Source organism: Python bivittatus, unplaced genomic scaffold, assembly GCF_059951505.1.
Source record: "Python bivittatus isolate LINGU-HERP-01145 unplaced genomic scaffold, Pbiv_v1 ctg000560_np1212, whole genome shotgun sequence".
NCBI lineage: Eukaryota > Metazoa > Chordata > Lepidosauria > Squamata > Pythonidae > Python > Python bivittatus.
Window position 1 is genome coordinate 4,274,026 of NW_028277083.1, and position 14,715 is coordinate 4,288,740.

General features: G+C 46.1%; 1 protein-coding gene across 5 annotated transcripts in view; it reads right to left on the reverse strand.

The window, feature by feature from the left end:
- Nucleotides 1-14,715, reverse strand: part of TNRC18 (trinucleotide repeat containing 18) — an 80,134-nt gene that overhangs the window by 39,159 nt on the left and 26,260 nt on the right. For all 5 annotated transcript variants that reach the window (XM_088148010.1, XM_088148009.1, XM_088148011.1 and 2 more), the window contains exons 3-5: nucleotides 12,777-12,902; nucleotides 10,023-11,849; nucleotides 381-483 (exon numbers count right to left, since the gene is read on the reverse strand). In XM_088148010.1, coding sequence (XP_088004136.1) covers nucleotides 381-483; nucleotides 10,023-11,849; nucleotides 12,777-12,902 — 2,056 coding nt within the window. The remainder of the gene's footprint in view (nucleotides 1-380; nucleotides 484-10,022; nucleotides 11,850-12,776; nucleotides 12,903-14,715) is intronic.

Genomic DNA, 14,715 nt, shown 5'->3' on the forward strand with positions numbered 1-14,715 from the left:
CATGAGGGTGTTGTAAATAAATACATACCACTTCTCTAGCTCCCCACTTGGCCAGCGGTGCTGCCAAACCCTTTTGCCTAGTGAAAAGGATGCGCGATGCGCACTCCATGTTTATTTCCCCATGCAGGATACAAAATGGGGGACAAATGCATGATTCCACCACCTTGGTGACATGACCTCTTTTCCTACTTTCTTCCCAGCCAGTCCTTACAAGAGCTACTACTGAACATTAAGATCTGGCACATTTGCCCTTTTCAAAATTGTCCCTATCTCTTGTGAGTTGCATCTTTCATCAGGCTGCAAATCTGCGGGCAGAAAAGGTCTAATTTTAGAGCTAAAGCAGAGTAGGAAAAGTATCACCTGCATAAAAAAAAAATCACCTGAGAAGTTTCTCCTGGTCTCGTTCCAGACGACTCGCCAGGAGGTGGCTTTCTCGAAGGCGTGGCCGTTCATCCCCACAGTCCTCATCTGACCGTCCATGTCCTAAGGGGCAACCGAAATAAAGCTAGCTCAACGTCCTCTAAATAGAATCAAACACTGAGAATCCTCCAACAGATGGTTGTAGTTCCAGACACCTCCCCAAGAATTACCAGGATCCTTGATGGGGAAGCCCAAAGAGACAGTGTGGTATAATGGTTAAGATGTCAGGTTAGGACATCAGGTGGAATCGGAAGGACTGATCAAATCTCCACTTAATCAGGAAGCTTCAGATGCCTACAGACCAATTCCTAGTTCTGCTCCCAAATTACCTTACTAGATTATTGTTGAGTGGATATCACTGAGCAGAGGGAGGGAGCTATGTCACCCCAGAAGAAAGATGGGACAGAAATCTAACAAACAAATAATTGGTTATAAAAAGAAACAATGGCCAGCGTGGTACCAGAATTCTGTGTTCCTACAATAAGTTCTAGGATTTAAGTTGTCTGAGCTTCTGGATATACTAAGATATAGGATCGTTCTACTCTAGATACCAGCCTTCTATATCCTCATCAGTCCTTAGGTAGTTCTCTTAACCCTGCTGCCCAGCCGTGTTACTCAAAGATGATAGGAGCTGAATCCATTTGGAGAAGACTGTTCCATGCATTTCTCTGAAATACAAAACTATACCATAAGGCAGTTGTGCAAAATGGCAAATCAGAGGTTGCACAGAGGTGCATGCATTTCTGCACATGAGGACCATAAAGAAGCCGCATTCACTTACCAGTTTTGAATGAGGCCTCAGACAAAAATACAGTATATAAAATAGAGGTAATTAGCACAGGCTGCCTTTCAGGACTGTACAGCTCACCCCACAAAAACTCTACACCACACACTTCACTAGAAAATTTAAACGATCACAAGACAGCCCATAGGATTTGTGGTCAAGCATAATGGCCAGATTTCAAAATGATTAATAACACAAAGCTCCGAATTACAGCAGAGGACGTTCACAAAATCATCGGAGGGAGCACGTCTCTGGAAAACGACGGAGCTATTTTTGCAATTCCCCGGCAAGCCACAATTCTTGGGGAAAGCAGAACGGGAGCCCTGCTTTTCTGCAAAACTGCCCCTGGTCGAGGCTGATCCCTAACGATTCTGCATCTACAAGGGCACCAACACCATTTCATCACGGAGCCGATCTGGATTATAGTCGAGCTTGTTCCACTTGGCCGATTATTGGCTTCAACCCGCCTTCCCTCCCATCACAAATGGTCAGTGGTTCCTTTTATTTATTTACTATTTATTTATTTCGGTCCTGACATTTGGTCTCCGTCCGTCCTCCACCTTCTCGGTCACCCCGGTGGGCCCTTGGAAGCCTTTTAAAAAAAAAAGGTGTTTCAAATAATCCCCCGCTGATCGTTGTACCTGGGTTTCTCCTAAAGAAGAGCCCCCCAATCTTGCAAATGGTCACTTTCGATCCCTTTATTTTTCCTGCATGTTTTTAACCCCGTTTGCACCCTGTCCAGGGGGATCGCAGCTAACTGAAACGACATACAAGCCATCGAACAGCGTCCTCCATGTTTTCTTGCTGGCGTAAGAATAATTGTGAATAAGCCTTTAAAAAGGTTGTCGCTGCACAGGGAGGGCTCTGCCCCCCCCATCCTAAACACAATGGGCAAACTGGCAATTGCCCCCCCCCAAAACTCAATGGGCAGTTTTGTCTTTATAAATATCCTGACATGACGCACGAAGCCCATGCAAAATTCAATCGGTTCTGCACAGAGCCGAGGAGGGGGGCAAAAAAAAACTCCAGGCCCCTGTTTCCTTGGCAACCAACGCCCCCGTTCAATGTGTGGTTTGACTTGCCAAATCCTACAAGATTAGCCAAGTAAAGCCCCTTGTTTTTCTCTCTCTTAAAAGGTTTTGCACCTTCCAGCGCCCTCCGCTTGGCGCAAACAAACTAAACGTTATTAATAAAAAAGAAAAGAAAAGAAGAAGAAGAAGAAGAAGAAAGGAAGAAGAAAGTCTCTTGGCACGCAAGGACGGGAAAAGGGTGGAGGGGCCAGGGAGAATTGGGGAGGGGGCAGCGAGGCAGCAAAAAGGAAACCCTTGTGTGCCAATTCCATTGCTTAGCAACCAAGACAAAATGCAGCTCTTGTTCGCAGCCTCTTAGTTCTGCTCAGTAAATTACATTTAACGGAGCCAGAGGGAGGGGGCTGAGCACGGCCGGGGGGGCCGGGGGGGGAGAAGCTTTCAGACCAGCTCAAACAAACACATCTTCTTTGTTGGCTACCAGCCCCGTCTCTTGGCTCCAGACGCAAAGAGGCTGTGGGAACCGAGCCGTACAGCAGAGCGGAAAAATGAAGTCTCCCCACTGCACACAAAGGGGCTGAACGAGGGGTCTGCGGGCGGAGAGAAACCCAACTCCCTTTTTCTCTGCAGTGCCAGCGGGAAAGCACTGGAGATGCTTTGGACTGCTGCCCCCCCATTAATGGAGAGGTGGGCAGCGGTGGGCAGATGGGAAGGGGCACCAATGCGCTTGGAAGGACGCACCCCTGGCGAGTGGGCTCCCAACTGGCAAATTTAAGCCGCGTTCTGCAACGCCCCCCTCCCCATTCAAGGCTCTTCCTCTTCGGGGCGGTGGCTCTGGCGTTCTCTCTTCAGCAGCCCCCCAACCCCTCCACGCTGCCTCTGTTGAACCCCACACACGTCCATCCCAATGTTCTCCAGCCCAGCGTTCCAATCTTGCAGCCATTTCAAACAAGGATGGGGAGGACTCTGGGATACGTTCTTCTCTATCCCCAAATCTGGGGAATGTTTGGCCAGGGGCCCACTGATTTAGCCTTGCAGGAATAGTGAAGCAAGAGCAAAGGACAATGGTCGATGACTTAAATGAACATTATTTGGAGGAGGGGTTCATCTTCATTAGGTTTCTCTGATTGCGATCTCACTAGAAGATAGGCAGAAGGTGGACACCATTTTTATTCCAGTTTCACACCTACAGTCAAGTGTCCATAGGGGATGGTCAGAAAATTCAAGATGGTGGCCACAGTGGTGGGATTGAAGCTCCACCCGTTTTTATAGGTGCCACACTCAAACCCCTCAAACACCACCATCTTGGGAATTGTCCAGAATTGTACCTCTGGGTTAACTCTGTTCATCTTCCTGATGCTCTCTCACTGGCTGCATGCACCAAATGTAACCTAACGATTAACCAAATTAATTAATTAGAAAACTCAACCTAATTATTGCCTTCCTCTAGGACTTGATTCACCCACAGGCCATGCCACAAGCTTGCCAAATGTGTTGGAATGCCTCCTTCACCATAAGCCACCAAATCAACAAGCATGCCAGGATTAAAACCAAACCAGCTTTTAAATGATCTGGTTAAAGGTTTGGGGGAAGCCCTGCTGGTCTTCAGTACAACACTGTACAACTGCACATTTTGAGAATTAAAGTCAAGCGGGCTGGACTGGTCCTTGTTCTCAGGAGTCCCTACAAGTTCAACAGGGGTGCGCAAGATGGATATGAAATGGGTCCCAGGTTCAGTTCAGAACTTCAACAGCTGCTGCCCTTGAACAAAATTATTAATTTACATTTAAGGGTGAAGTTAAGTTTTCTCTGTTGATTTCTCCATTTATCTCCTTATATCGGAGGTGCTAAATGCCATGTCCATGGACCCCAACATGTCTGCAGCTTTTCTTATAGATCACACACCCATTTTAAAAAGGGGGGCAGGCTCTGTAGAGCAAAACACCATCTTCACCTTTATTCCCAAGCATCTTCTGCTCTCTCTCCCCACCCTTCACCCCCATCAGCTGTCTTAGAAAATTAAAAATGGACTTTGAAAGTGTTATCTACCTGCCTAGAAAAAAGGCAGGGATAATGTGAGGGGCTAAATAACTTCCTGGGGGGGTGGACAAGGCAATGGGGAACCATCACACCTTCTGGTAAATGGAAGTTTGGAAGCTATCCACGTGCCTCTTTCAACCCCTCTTTGAAAAGGCAAGCCACAGCTGCCATTTTGTGTGAGTGCCCACGCCATGCTCTCGAAAATGCCAAATTGGTTGAAAAACAGACCGGCCCCAGTGAAGCAATGTTTTAAAAAATTACAATAAAATGTAGACGGAAATACATTGCAGACATTAGCACACTCACTCATGACCCGCTGAAAAATTTAACTTGGGGGAAAGGATGGAACTTGGATGACCACCACAGTGACTCACTCTAACAAAATGTTCCCCAAGTTATTCCCACAAAGCTAAGTGGTTTCTGTGATGTTTCCAGAGACAAGGATTGATTTATTTATCTTTATCTTATTTTTTTAAAAGGGGGGTTGGTGAATACACAGAGGCGAAGCTTAGAAATCAGGACTCTACATGCTGAAGTTGCCAACCAAAAATAGAGAGAGAGAGAGAGAAAGAAAGGGAGAATTCATACACTAGAACAAGACCCAGTTTCATTCCCCTCCTCTGGTCATTCCTCCCTGCTTTTTAGCTCCTCACCTTTCCATTTCGTCCACCCAATGCCCTCCAGTTGACTCGTACCACAGTCCCCATGCCAAATGGGAACTGTAGTCCAAATGGCTGGAGGGTTCCAGACGATGAAGTGCTATAATTTGGGGATTAGGGAAATCAAGCCACCTCCCAAACTCTTTTTTTTTAAATTGCCAATATTTAATTTCGTGATTCAGAGAACGCTGAGCTGAAATCTCAACCGAAGTTGCATAAGAAATTTTTGGCAAAGGCAATCTCATGAGAGTCCGGCAATTTTCATTTGGCCACCAAGTTGTTGCAGGAACTAAAGAAGATCACTCAATGGGGTGACTTCTGTTTATCTCCCCAATCAGTAGCCCAGTGTTTCTCAACCTTAGCAACTTTAAGATGTCTGGACTTCAACTCCCAGAATTCTGGGAGTTGAAGTCCAGACATCTTAAAGTTGCTAAGGTTGAGAAATACTGCAGTAGCCATTCCCTTTCAATTTTCTCTAACCATCCCTGGCCTGAAGCTTAACTTTGGGTCCCCAGGATCACTCTGCAAACTGATAGAGATCTAACACATTCCACATCTGGCGTGGCCCAATGCCACAGGTCTCCATCCCTAATCCATCAAAAACAGTTGCCCATCTTCAACTCATCCAATTCTCCTTGTTCAAGTGGGCATTTCTTCCTTCTTAAGGGCCACATGAAATTTAATGGCTACCAAAATTTTAATTATAACCTGTCCGGTGCATACAGCCACACCCGTCTCCCCTTGCAATTATCCATGCTACAGAAAATGCTGAAACGTAGCCCAAAACACTGATCGTGGGTGTTTTGTTTTAAAAAAATGGAAGGCAGCATAAATTCTCTTTAAAATCAAAAGCAGCTCATTTGGAATGGAGCTATTACCATCTTACACATACAAACTTGGGAATGAAGTTCCAGTGATTTACTTTTGGGTGAATATACAGTATGTAGCATACACCCAACGACGCAAGTTCAAAAACGTTCATCAAACAAGCCTTGGTCAACAGGAGGAAATTTCAAAGCCCTTGCTTTGGCTAAACATAGGAGAAACTTTCTACCATTTTTTGTCCTTTTCCCCTCATTTGTTTTTCCTTCTGTGTTATGCCTTGTCAACTGTAAACCCTAAGACAAATCATTTTTTCCCCCTTTCCACTGATTTTAAGCCATTTTAGTGAAAGCGTGGTTTAAGAATGCTTTTAGAAAAATAAATGGACAATAAAATCTGCCCACGGTGACTACCAGCATGAAGTAGATTGGAGAAGTCCAGACTCACAATGAGCTTCTCTCGATGGTGCCTCCCATCTATGCCAGACGAAGAATCTCCACAACCAAAAGGAACTAGATTCAAGAAGGCTAATTCTCCATCTATTTGATGTGTTTTGGGTTTTTTTGATATTGTCTATTAATTTTGCACACAAAACACAGCAGTACAACAGTGACACCATACGGCATAGCCAATGAATTTCCTTGTAGACTTGGTTCCTTCAAAAAAACATCTGAAGCTTGCCTTCAGCTGAGAAGAGACCGCCTATGATATACAGGCAGTCCCCAGTCTAAGAACGAGTTCCGTTCCCAAGGTCTGTCCTTAAGTCGAATTTGTACCTAAGCCGGAACAGTATTATTGTATAATACTGTATAAGTAGTATTGTGTAATGAACTTGAACCATTGTGTATTTAACTTGAACCACTGTGTATTTAACTTGAATTTTGCTACAATAGGCTCTGTTCTTAACTATGGGTTGTCTATAACCCGGGCATTCTAAACCCAGGGACTACCTATATACATATCACCCAAACAATGAAATGAAGCTGCTCTGAAACAGAAAGGAGGAAGCTTCCAAAAAATCCAGGGTGGGGCAGGGATATCCAAGCAACCCCCCATCTGCAAGATAGAGCAGCCCACCATCTTCTTGCTAGGATATGTGTAAGATAAAAATAAATCCACTCCCCACTTTCCTCTTTGCCATGTTGGAAGAAAGATCTGGAGAAGATTTGTGCAATTCTTTTTACAAAGGTCCAACCCAGTGGGAGGGCTGGACTTTCACATCTCACAGAGAGTTCTGCCCCTTCTCAGGACTAGAAGCCATGAGATATTAAAGCACATCATGCAAATGTTCTAATTTTCATAAAATAAAGATGAGCACAGAATCCAGTTTTTCGCTGTGCAGAATTTGAGAACTTTCTTGCAGAACTGCAATGCTCTAGCACAGTGTTTTTCAACCTTGGCAATTTTAAGATGTGTGGACTTCAATTCCCAAAATTCCCTAGCCAGCAATGTGACTGGGGAATTCTGGGAGTTGAAGTCCACACATCTTAAAGTTTCCCAAGTTTGAAAAACACTGTTCTAGCACATGCCAAGGTGTATCCTGTGTGCTCTTACTCCAGCACAAGCACTCACTGGTATTTATATCTGATCAGAGATGCTGAAGTCAGGCTACAGACATCAGAGGGGCTGCAGCTCATTCTGAGAGTGAACAGTAACCCTAACAAACATTGACTGCCCTTAACGGTCAATGTTGCTACAGATAAATATCAATCAAGCTTGAAAACCAAAACTTAAAAGGCACAGCAAACATCTTCTTTAGGACTAGCATTACATTTTTAGAAGCTAACTTAAAACGAGCTATCAGAAGGAGAAACAGCTTTTGTCAATTCGTTTTTTTAAAAACCGGTCCCATGTCCTATGCAGAAATTTATACTCTGTCCTGTTTCCTCTTTCAGAAAAGAGCAGAAGTAAAACTCAAAATGCAACAGAAACCTCCAAAACTGCTTTATATGCCTTTGTTCCTGCCTCCAGCCTGGAAGATAAAAGTTCCAGCCTCATCAGGACCATTGAGATGTGTTGACTGCACTCCAATACTCCTTCGGAATTTGGGTGATCACTGGAGCTTGTCCATAAAAGCGCATACCTCCATCCATATCCGTTCAGAGTACAGTCCCATGCACGGCTCTCTTTAGCCATCAGCTGGTAACAAGTATGTCATGGATTATCCAAACAATGGAGGAAAGAGAGCTCTTTCATACTGCCACTATGCCCACCTCCCAATCCCTCAAAGACTGTCTGTTTTCACAGCCACTAATCTTGTAGTTCCCTTGAGATAAACCCTCTTTGCATTCAGGCCATTCCTTGTGAAATAGAAACTCTATGAAACTCAAAAGTTGGACTTTGAAGGAGGAGGAGAGAAAAAGCATCAACGCTTTTGAACATTGGCGTTGGACACTGTTGTCCAAACTTGGCCACTTTAAGATGAGTGGACTTCAACTCCCAGAATTCCCCAGCCAGCATGGCTGGCTGGGGGATTCTTGGAGTTGAAATCCACTCATCTTAAAGTGGCCAAGTTTGGACAACACTGGCGTTGGAGAAGACTCCTGAAAATACCATGGAGAGCCATGAAAACAAATAAAGAGATCACAGAACAAGTCTACCCAGAGTTTTCACTTGAGACACAAATGTTAGTATATTGTGTTTTTATTCTGTTTGATGCCCAGAGTTCCTTCTGATAGATGGGTGGCTATAGAAGTTTAATAAATAAATAAATAATGTTAAATAAATAATAAAACAAGCAGATTCAAGTTATCTTATTTGGGACAGGTTATGTGAAGACCTAGCTCTCTTGAGGAGTCTATAATGCTAGGAAAGGTGGAAGGAAAGAGAAGAGGACAACCAGCAGTAAGGTGGATGGACTTAATGACAGTAGTGGTGGGTGCACCATTGGGAGACCTGAAGGACCAGGTTGGGGACAGAACATCCTGAGAAGGTCTACCTATGTGCTTGCTAAAAGTCAACATTGTTTTGATGGCACGTAATCAATCAATCAATCAATCAATCAATCAATCAATCAATCTTGTAGTACTAAGAATAGGGAGCAGAGAATCTATGTGGTGTCCCAACCTGCCATAGCTTCTGGAGGAATGTTCCCTCACCTCCACTGCACACAAGAGAGAAATTAAAGACATTTCTGCATCCATGTCCTTACTTCATGCTCTGTGAATTAGTTTTGCTTATATGTAAAAAAAAGAAAAGAAAAAGAAAATCTGAATGGTTCCTATGAAGGAGAACTGCAAAACCATCAAGCTGCTTTTCCCCTTGAAAGATCTCATAGGGACAGCTGAATCTCTGGAGTTTCTACAAATGGGGAAAGAGACTGCCGTAAGCTCAGCAAAATGCTATAAAGAAAACACATTTTTTCTACAGTTTTAAAGAAACAGTAATGGATCTATCTATTTATGTGGTCGCTAGGAGTTGAAAACAACCTGATGGCACATAAGCAATCAATCAATCAATCAATGGAGCTAGGCTTTTTTTTTTTTTTTTTTAAGGCAACCAACATCATGCAATTGCAAAAATCTCAAAAACAGCCTGTGTTGGGCAATTGCATAGGTTTGGTTTCCAAATAGTGCAGAATCCTCCAATGAAAAATATCCAGGGAGTTACATCAACAGCATGCATGCATTTGACACGAACAGCCATTTTGCTCATCTTATTTGCTCTGATTGATTTATTTCTTACACAATAATTGTATACCACCCTGATCACTAGACCCTGGGCAGTGCACAAGAGGAAAAGAAACTGGCCTGTCCTCTCAGGTAGAAAAGGAATTCTCCCATCACCTCTTATGATTCTTTAACGAGCAAATGGGGACCCACCACACAAACCCTCTTCTCATCGTCTGCAGCTAGATTGCTGCTGCTGAAATCTGGTAGCAAACTGAGACAATACTGTCTTGTAATTGCCTCCTTTTTTTGACAATGAAAACAAGGCTAATGTAGACAATTGACAGCATTGCTATGGCCACCATAACCCTAACAATAGACACCCTAACAATTATTTTGTTCAAAGGTCACCTCCCCTGGTGGTCAATTCCAACTTTCTTGTCGTCATTCCAACAGAAAGAGACTAACAATTTGGAGAATTCCCATAACTAATACCCAAATCTCCCACCTCCATCTGCATCTAGGCAACCCTCCCAGCTTGGGGGTGAACCTACAGATACGAGAACGTCAATTCCCAGAATTCCCCAGCCATTATTCTTGGGCATTCTGGGAGTTGCAGTTGTCACATCTGGAGCTTGATACTTCCCTGCCAACAGCCTACCTTTAACATTACTCAAGGAGAGGGAGCGATCACGGTCCACGAGCCCCAGCTTGCTGCCACTGCTGTTGTCCTTCTGCCGGGCCACTGCCACCGCGATGCCAACAGGTAGATGTCTAACCTCCACCTCCCCTTGAGACCCAATGCTCTCCCGTCCAAAGGACTTGGCACTTTCAGGTCGTTCAGGTTCTTTCTTCAGCTGCTTGCCAGCTTGGTGGGGCAGCAACTGCTGGACCTTGGGGGAAGGCTGTTGGCCAGGGTCCAGCTTCATGTTGCCGAGACCCCCAAAAGGGCTCTTCTTGCCACCCCCTTGCCGTCCTGACGCCTCCTTAGCAAAGCTACCGCTGTACTTGATGAGGCTTTGCATGGCTGATCCTTCACCATGTGAGGGAGGGTGGAGGCTCTCTGCCACGCTCCGGGGTCCCACTACTGAGGATCTCTGTAGGCTGCTGGGCTCAAGGTAGGTCTTCTTGGCTTCTTCCTCCACCCGGTTGGCATGGTTGTGTTGGGCAGCTAGGACAGCCATCTGGGTTGTGGCAAAGTTGCCCATTTCAAAAGGCTTCCACTTTTGTTCAGGAGGTTTCAGCTGTTGGTTGGGATCTAAATGCTGGCGGGAGGAGGAGGAGGAGGAGGAAGAAGAGGAGGAGGAGGAGGAGGTGTCCAAAGTGCCATAAATCTTCACTGCTTCTTTGCAGCCAGGCCTTTGAAAACGGTCCCGCTCGCAGGAGCGGTGTTCTGCCTCCAGGCCTGCTTTGGGCAAATCTTTCGAAGTGAGGAACTCCCTGTTTTCTGGGGAGCTCAACCTTGGCCTGTTCAAGAAGGTTTCTGAAGCCCCCTGTTTCTTCAAGACCATGGAGTTCGCCCTGATCACTGAACCTTTCTCCCTCAGGACTTCCATCCTCTTGGCATCTCCATGGAGGGGGAACTCCTGGGGCAAAAGGTTGCGAGAAGCGTCAGCCAGGCACCTCTCCGGTACCGCCTGCAGGACACCTACTCTGGTGGCAGCAGGAACGTCCTTCTCCTTTGTTTTGGTGATGTCCCGGGCCTGGGAGGCGATTTGAATGGGGCCGTTTCTCTCATCATAAGCCTCGACAGAAGGCACAAAGGTTGGAGCGATGACCTTGTGCTCCCTCCCAGGCTCCTTGGTCAAGGGGAAGATGGTGTACATATTGGAATGGACAGGCTGGGGAGGGAATGCCGAGGGTGGGGGGAGCTTCCCTGGCTGAGCTGGAGAGGGACAACTGCAGGCAACGTGCAGAGCGGCCACTGAACCCATGGCAGAATCTACTTTCTTCAGCCGGTCGGAGTACATGTAAGGAGAAGGCCTCACATTCTCATCGTGTCTGCTGAGGTCCTTGGCACAACGGTCCAGCTCGGGGCCCTGGGCATTTCCTCCACCATTGCAGTTGCTGAGCGAAGAGGTCTGAAGTGGGTTTTTGGACTTTGGTTCTCCGCCGAAGACTCCCCGGCTGGGCAAGTGTTCCGCAAGGAAAGGGGACAGCCGCTCCCCAGCCTTAACGGCCTTTTCGAAACCATTCGTTTTTCTCTCGCTGTCAGGCTTAGTGTCCTGGGTGAGATCCACCACGCTGTGAGGCCGGGCCTCCTCGCGCAGCTTGGCATCCTTCTTGGACAGAGGCAAGGAGAGGTCGCTTCGGCAAGACCGTTCCTTCCCACCGAGGTCTTTGGGGCCTTCCTTGGAGGTCCTGTGCAGGTGCCCAAAGTCCTTTTCATGGAGCAGGGCACTAGACGCGTGGTTGGGGGCTGCCCGTGAGGGGGGGGCTTGGGGATGCAAGGCAGCCTGTCCTGCGTGCCCAGCAAGATAAAATCCATCTGTAAATCAAAGGGGGGGGGTGGAGAAAAACAGCAGCTTAAGGTCAATTCTCTTTGGCTACACAAATCCAAGATGATGAAATATCCCAGTTCAGGTGGAAAGGGGGCTGTTCCTACTTCACCAGCCTTACCAGAAGTTTTCTGACCTTGAAACAGATGGTTTCAACCTCTAATTCACAGGCAGAACAGCCTCTTTGAACTTCAGAACCCTGCTGCCAAGATCAACATGGCCACCCAGCCATGACAACTTCCAGAGGCATGGACTTCAGTTCCCAGAATTCCCAGCCACTGGGTCCATTGTTTAGGGAATTAGGGGAACTGATCCTCATAGTTAAACATTACTAAGGATAGGAAACCCAATCCGGGGCTGAAGTACAAATTCATTGGTCACACTGCAAAGGTTTTGGGTGGGTAGCTGGAAATCTAATGGCAAAATCCCCCAATATATGTGGAATATGTGACCACACAAAAGCAGGGGATGGGGGTCGGGGCAGAGGGAGCTAGGAGCCAAGTCAAGTATTGAAGTGTGGAAACTGTTCACGTTGCATTCTTTAAGGAAGTCCAAAGGCAGAGGGGAAATAGGGAGCAATAAACACATCTACCACATCTTTGGTGTTTCATAAGCTGGGCTGGAAAGAAAATTTGGTTTCCGGCACATGCGAAAGGCATCCAGAATGGGCACAAGGCAGATAACGGGGTTCTACAACCACATTTCTAGAGAATCTCTAGGAGACCCAGTGTGTTATAATAGTTAGTGTGTGGGACCCAGCTTTACATTCCCACCAGAGCTCCCAGGGTGGCTTTAGGCCAAGGAAAGAATGAGCAAAATGGGATCTCCATGCCCTCAAGAAATAGAAGAGTTGGAGTTGGATGGCATCAAGAATAAATGAATTAATTAATTAATTAATTAATGAGGGACAGGCCAACCTTTTGGGGACTCGAAGAGGCTGTGCTGACTCAGCTGAGCGAGTAATGGGTTCCCGCTGTTATGGGGTTCCAGGTGACTCAGAGGAATGTATGAGGGATATAGACCACTCGGCAGGTGGGAGAAACCTGAAACAGAAGAAAAACATGCAGATCAGTTTGGGATCCAAAAGGCCATGGGGTATCTCAGCAGCATCGGAGGGGGCTGCACTCACACACCCTGCCTCCCTTTCCCCCATCCTGGCTAGAACACCCCATTACACAATTGCCATATGCTTTGACGCCCATCTGCCCACACTCCATAGGACTTCAGAAGGCTGGTAGATTCTCCATCAGCAACACTTCCCCACGCATCACATTTTAGGTGCTACCTAGGGACATGTGTGAGAGGGGTCAAAGTCTGCAAGATGGCTATGAGTTTGACAATCCGTCTTGCAGATTTCGACTCCCTCCTGCAGACACCACTAGTGTCGTGAAATGTTTTTCCAAACCACAGCGAAGAAACCCTTGGATAAGTAGCAACTCCTCAAAATCAGGCCAGAAAACAGGAAGAAAATAGCTACCTACAAGCAGTTTTAGCCATTTAAAAGGGCAGTGGCTTTTCTTGTTGCTAATCGAAAGGTCTTTTGAGGGATGCGTCCCACCACAGGAGGTGGAGTGGAGGAGGACCTTTCAAAACACGGAAAGGTAAAGGGAAGGTGAAGTAAGATGGGTTTTAAAGAGGGTTTGATAGGTTGAAGCAGCAAATGAGCCAAGAAGTCAACAAGGACAAAGAGGGGGCAATGTGTATTTGTGAACAGACACTCTTCGCTTTAGCTCAAGTTAAAACATGTCATTTTGAGTAGGCAAATAGAGCAGCAAGAATGTGAGGTCTTCCAAGTGCCTGGGTTCTACATAGCGTACCAGCAAACCTCAGTTTATTGAATAAACTGTAATACATGGGTTTGCTTAGCAAGCTAAGTAGGAGGAGGCAACATTTTTGGCCTGGAATACATCTCTCTCCACCCGTTGGTCTCAGGAGGTGGGGTTGGTGATAGTCTGATGTCCCCCGAGTGGCTAGGGCCTAATTTTTCAGATTCTCTTGCTTCTTTGTCCCTTAAAATCTCCAGTTGGAAGAAAACAATCACTCCAATCCCAGTTTTTAAGGGCTGCAAACCTTTTCTTCTATTTCACTCTTTAATTCCGCCAAACCTCCCCAAAGGCAAACAGGCTAAAAAATGTGGGTCTCCATCCCCCAGCTGGGGATGGCTCCCAAGCTATGGTTTAACCATCCTTGTGCTAAGCCAGAGACTATGTTTCAACAGACCAGAATGGCTGAGTTCACAGAGCCAAGCAAAATACAGTGTCTGAATCGATTTGGGTTTGGTTTGGTTACTAGCCAAACATACACCAGGATGCGCTACAGCTTAGGAAAAACTTTGCAGAATGATTTGCTGTTGGGGTTAAGAGCCTGTAAGAGGAGAGCCCTGTTGGCAACGGTAGCCAAAAAATGGGAGGTGGGTAGCACCTTTTTCGACTAATACATTTTATGGTTTATATGGTGCATCGGTGCATCTCATCTATGCCTCAAATGAAGCTGCAGCTCATGCCTTTTCGTGATTTCTTTTTGGCCTGAAAAAGTGCTACTAGACTTCCTATTTCTAGTCTAACTCTAGTCCAGATTTTCAATTAAGAACCTGTCTTTTTAAAGCCTGAGCTGGACGTTTATTGCGGTGCTAACAGACACAAAAGCTATGGGTGGACAGAGGCAAATTTGGAAGTGACCCCAACAACCCAGGAAAACGCAGAATGGGTTAGAGGGCCGCTTCAAAACCAGAGGGGGGCTGCTGAACTTCCCTGTGGATCATTCCTTCTTCCTTCCCTCCTTCCCTCCATCTTGTCAGAAATATGGGGGGGCGGGGGGGAAGCTGACGAAAATGAAAGGGACCGGGTTGGCAGTTAG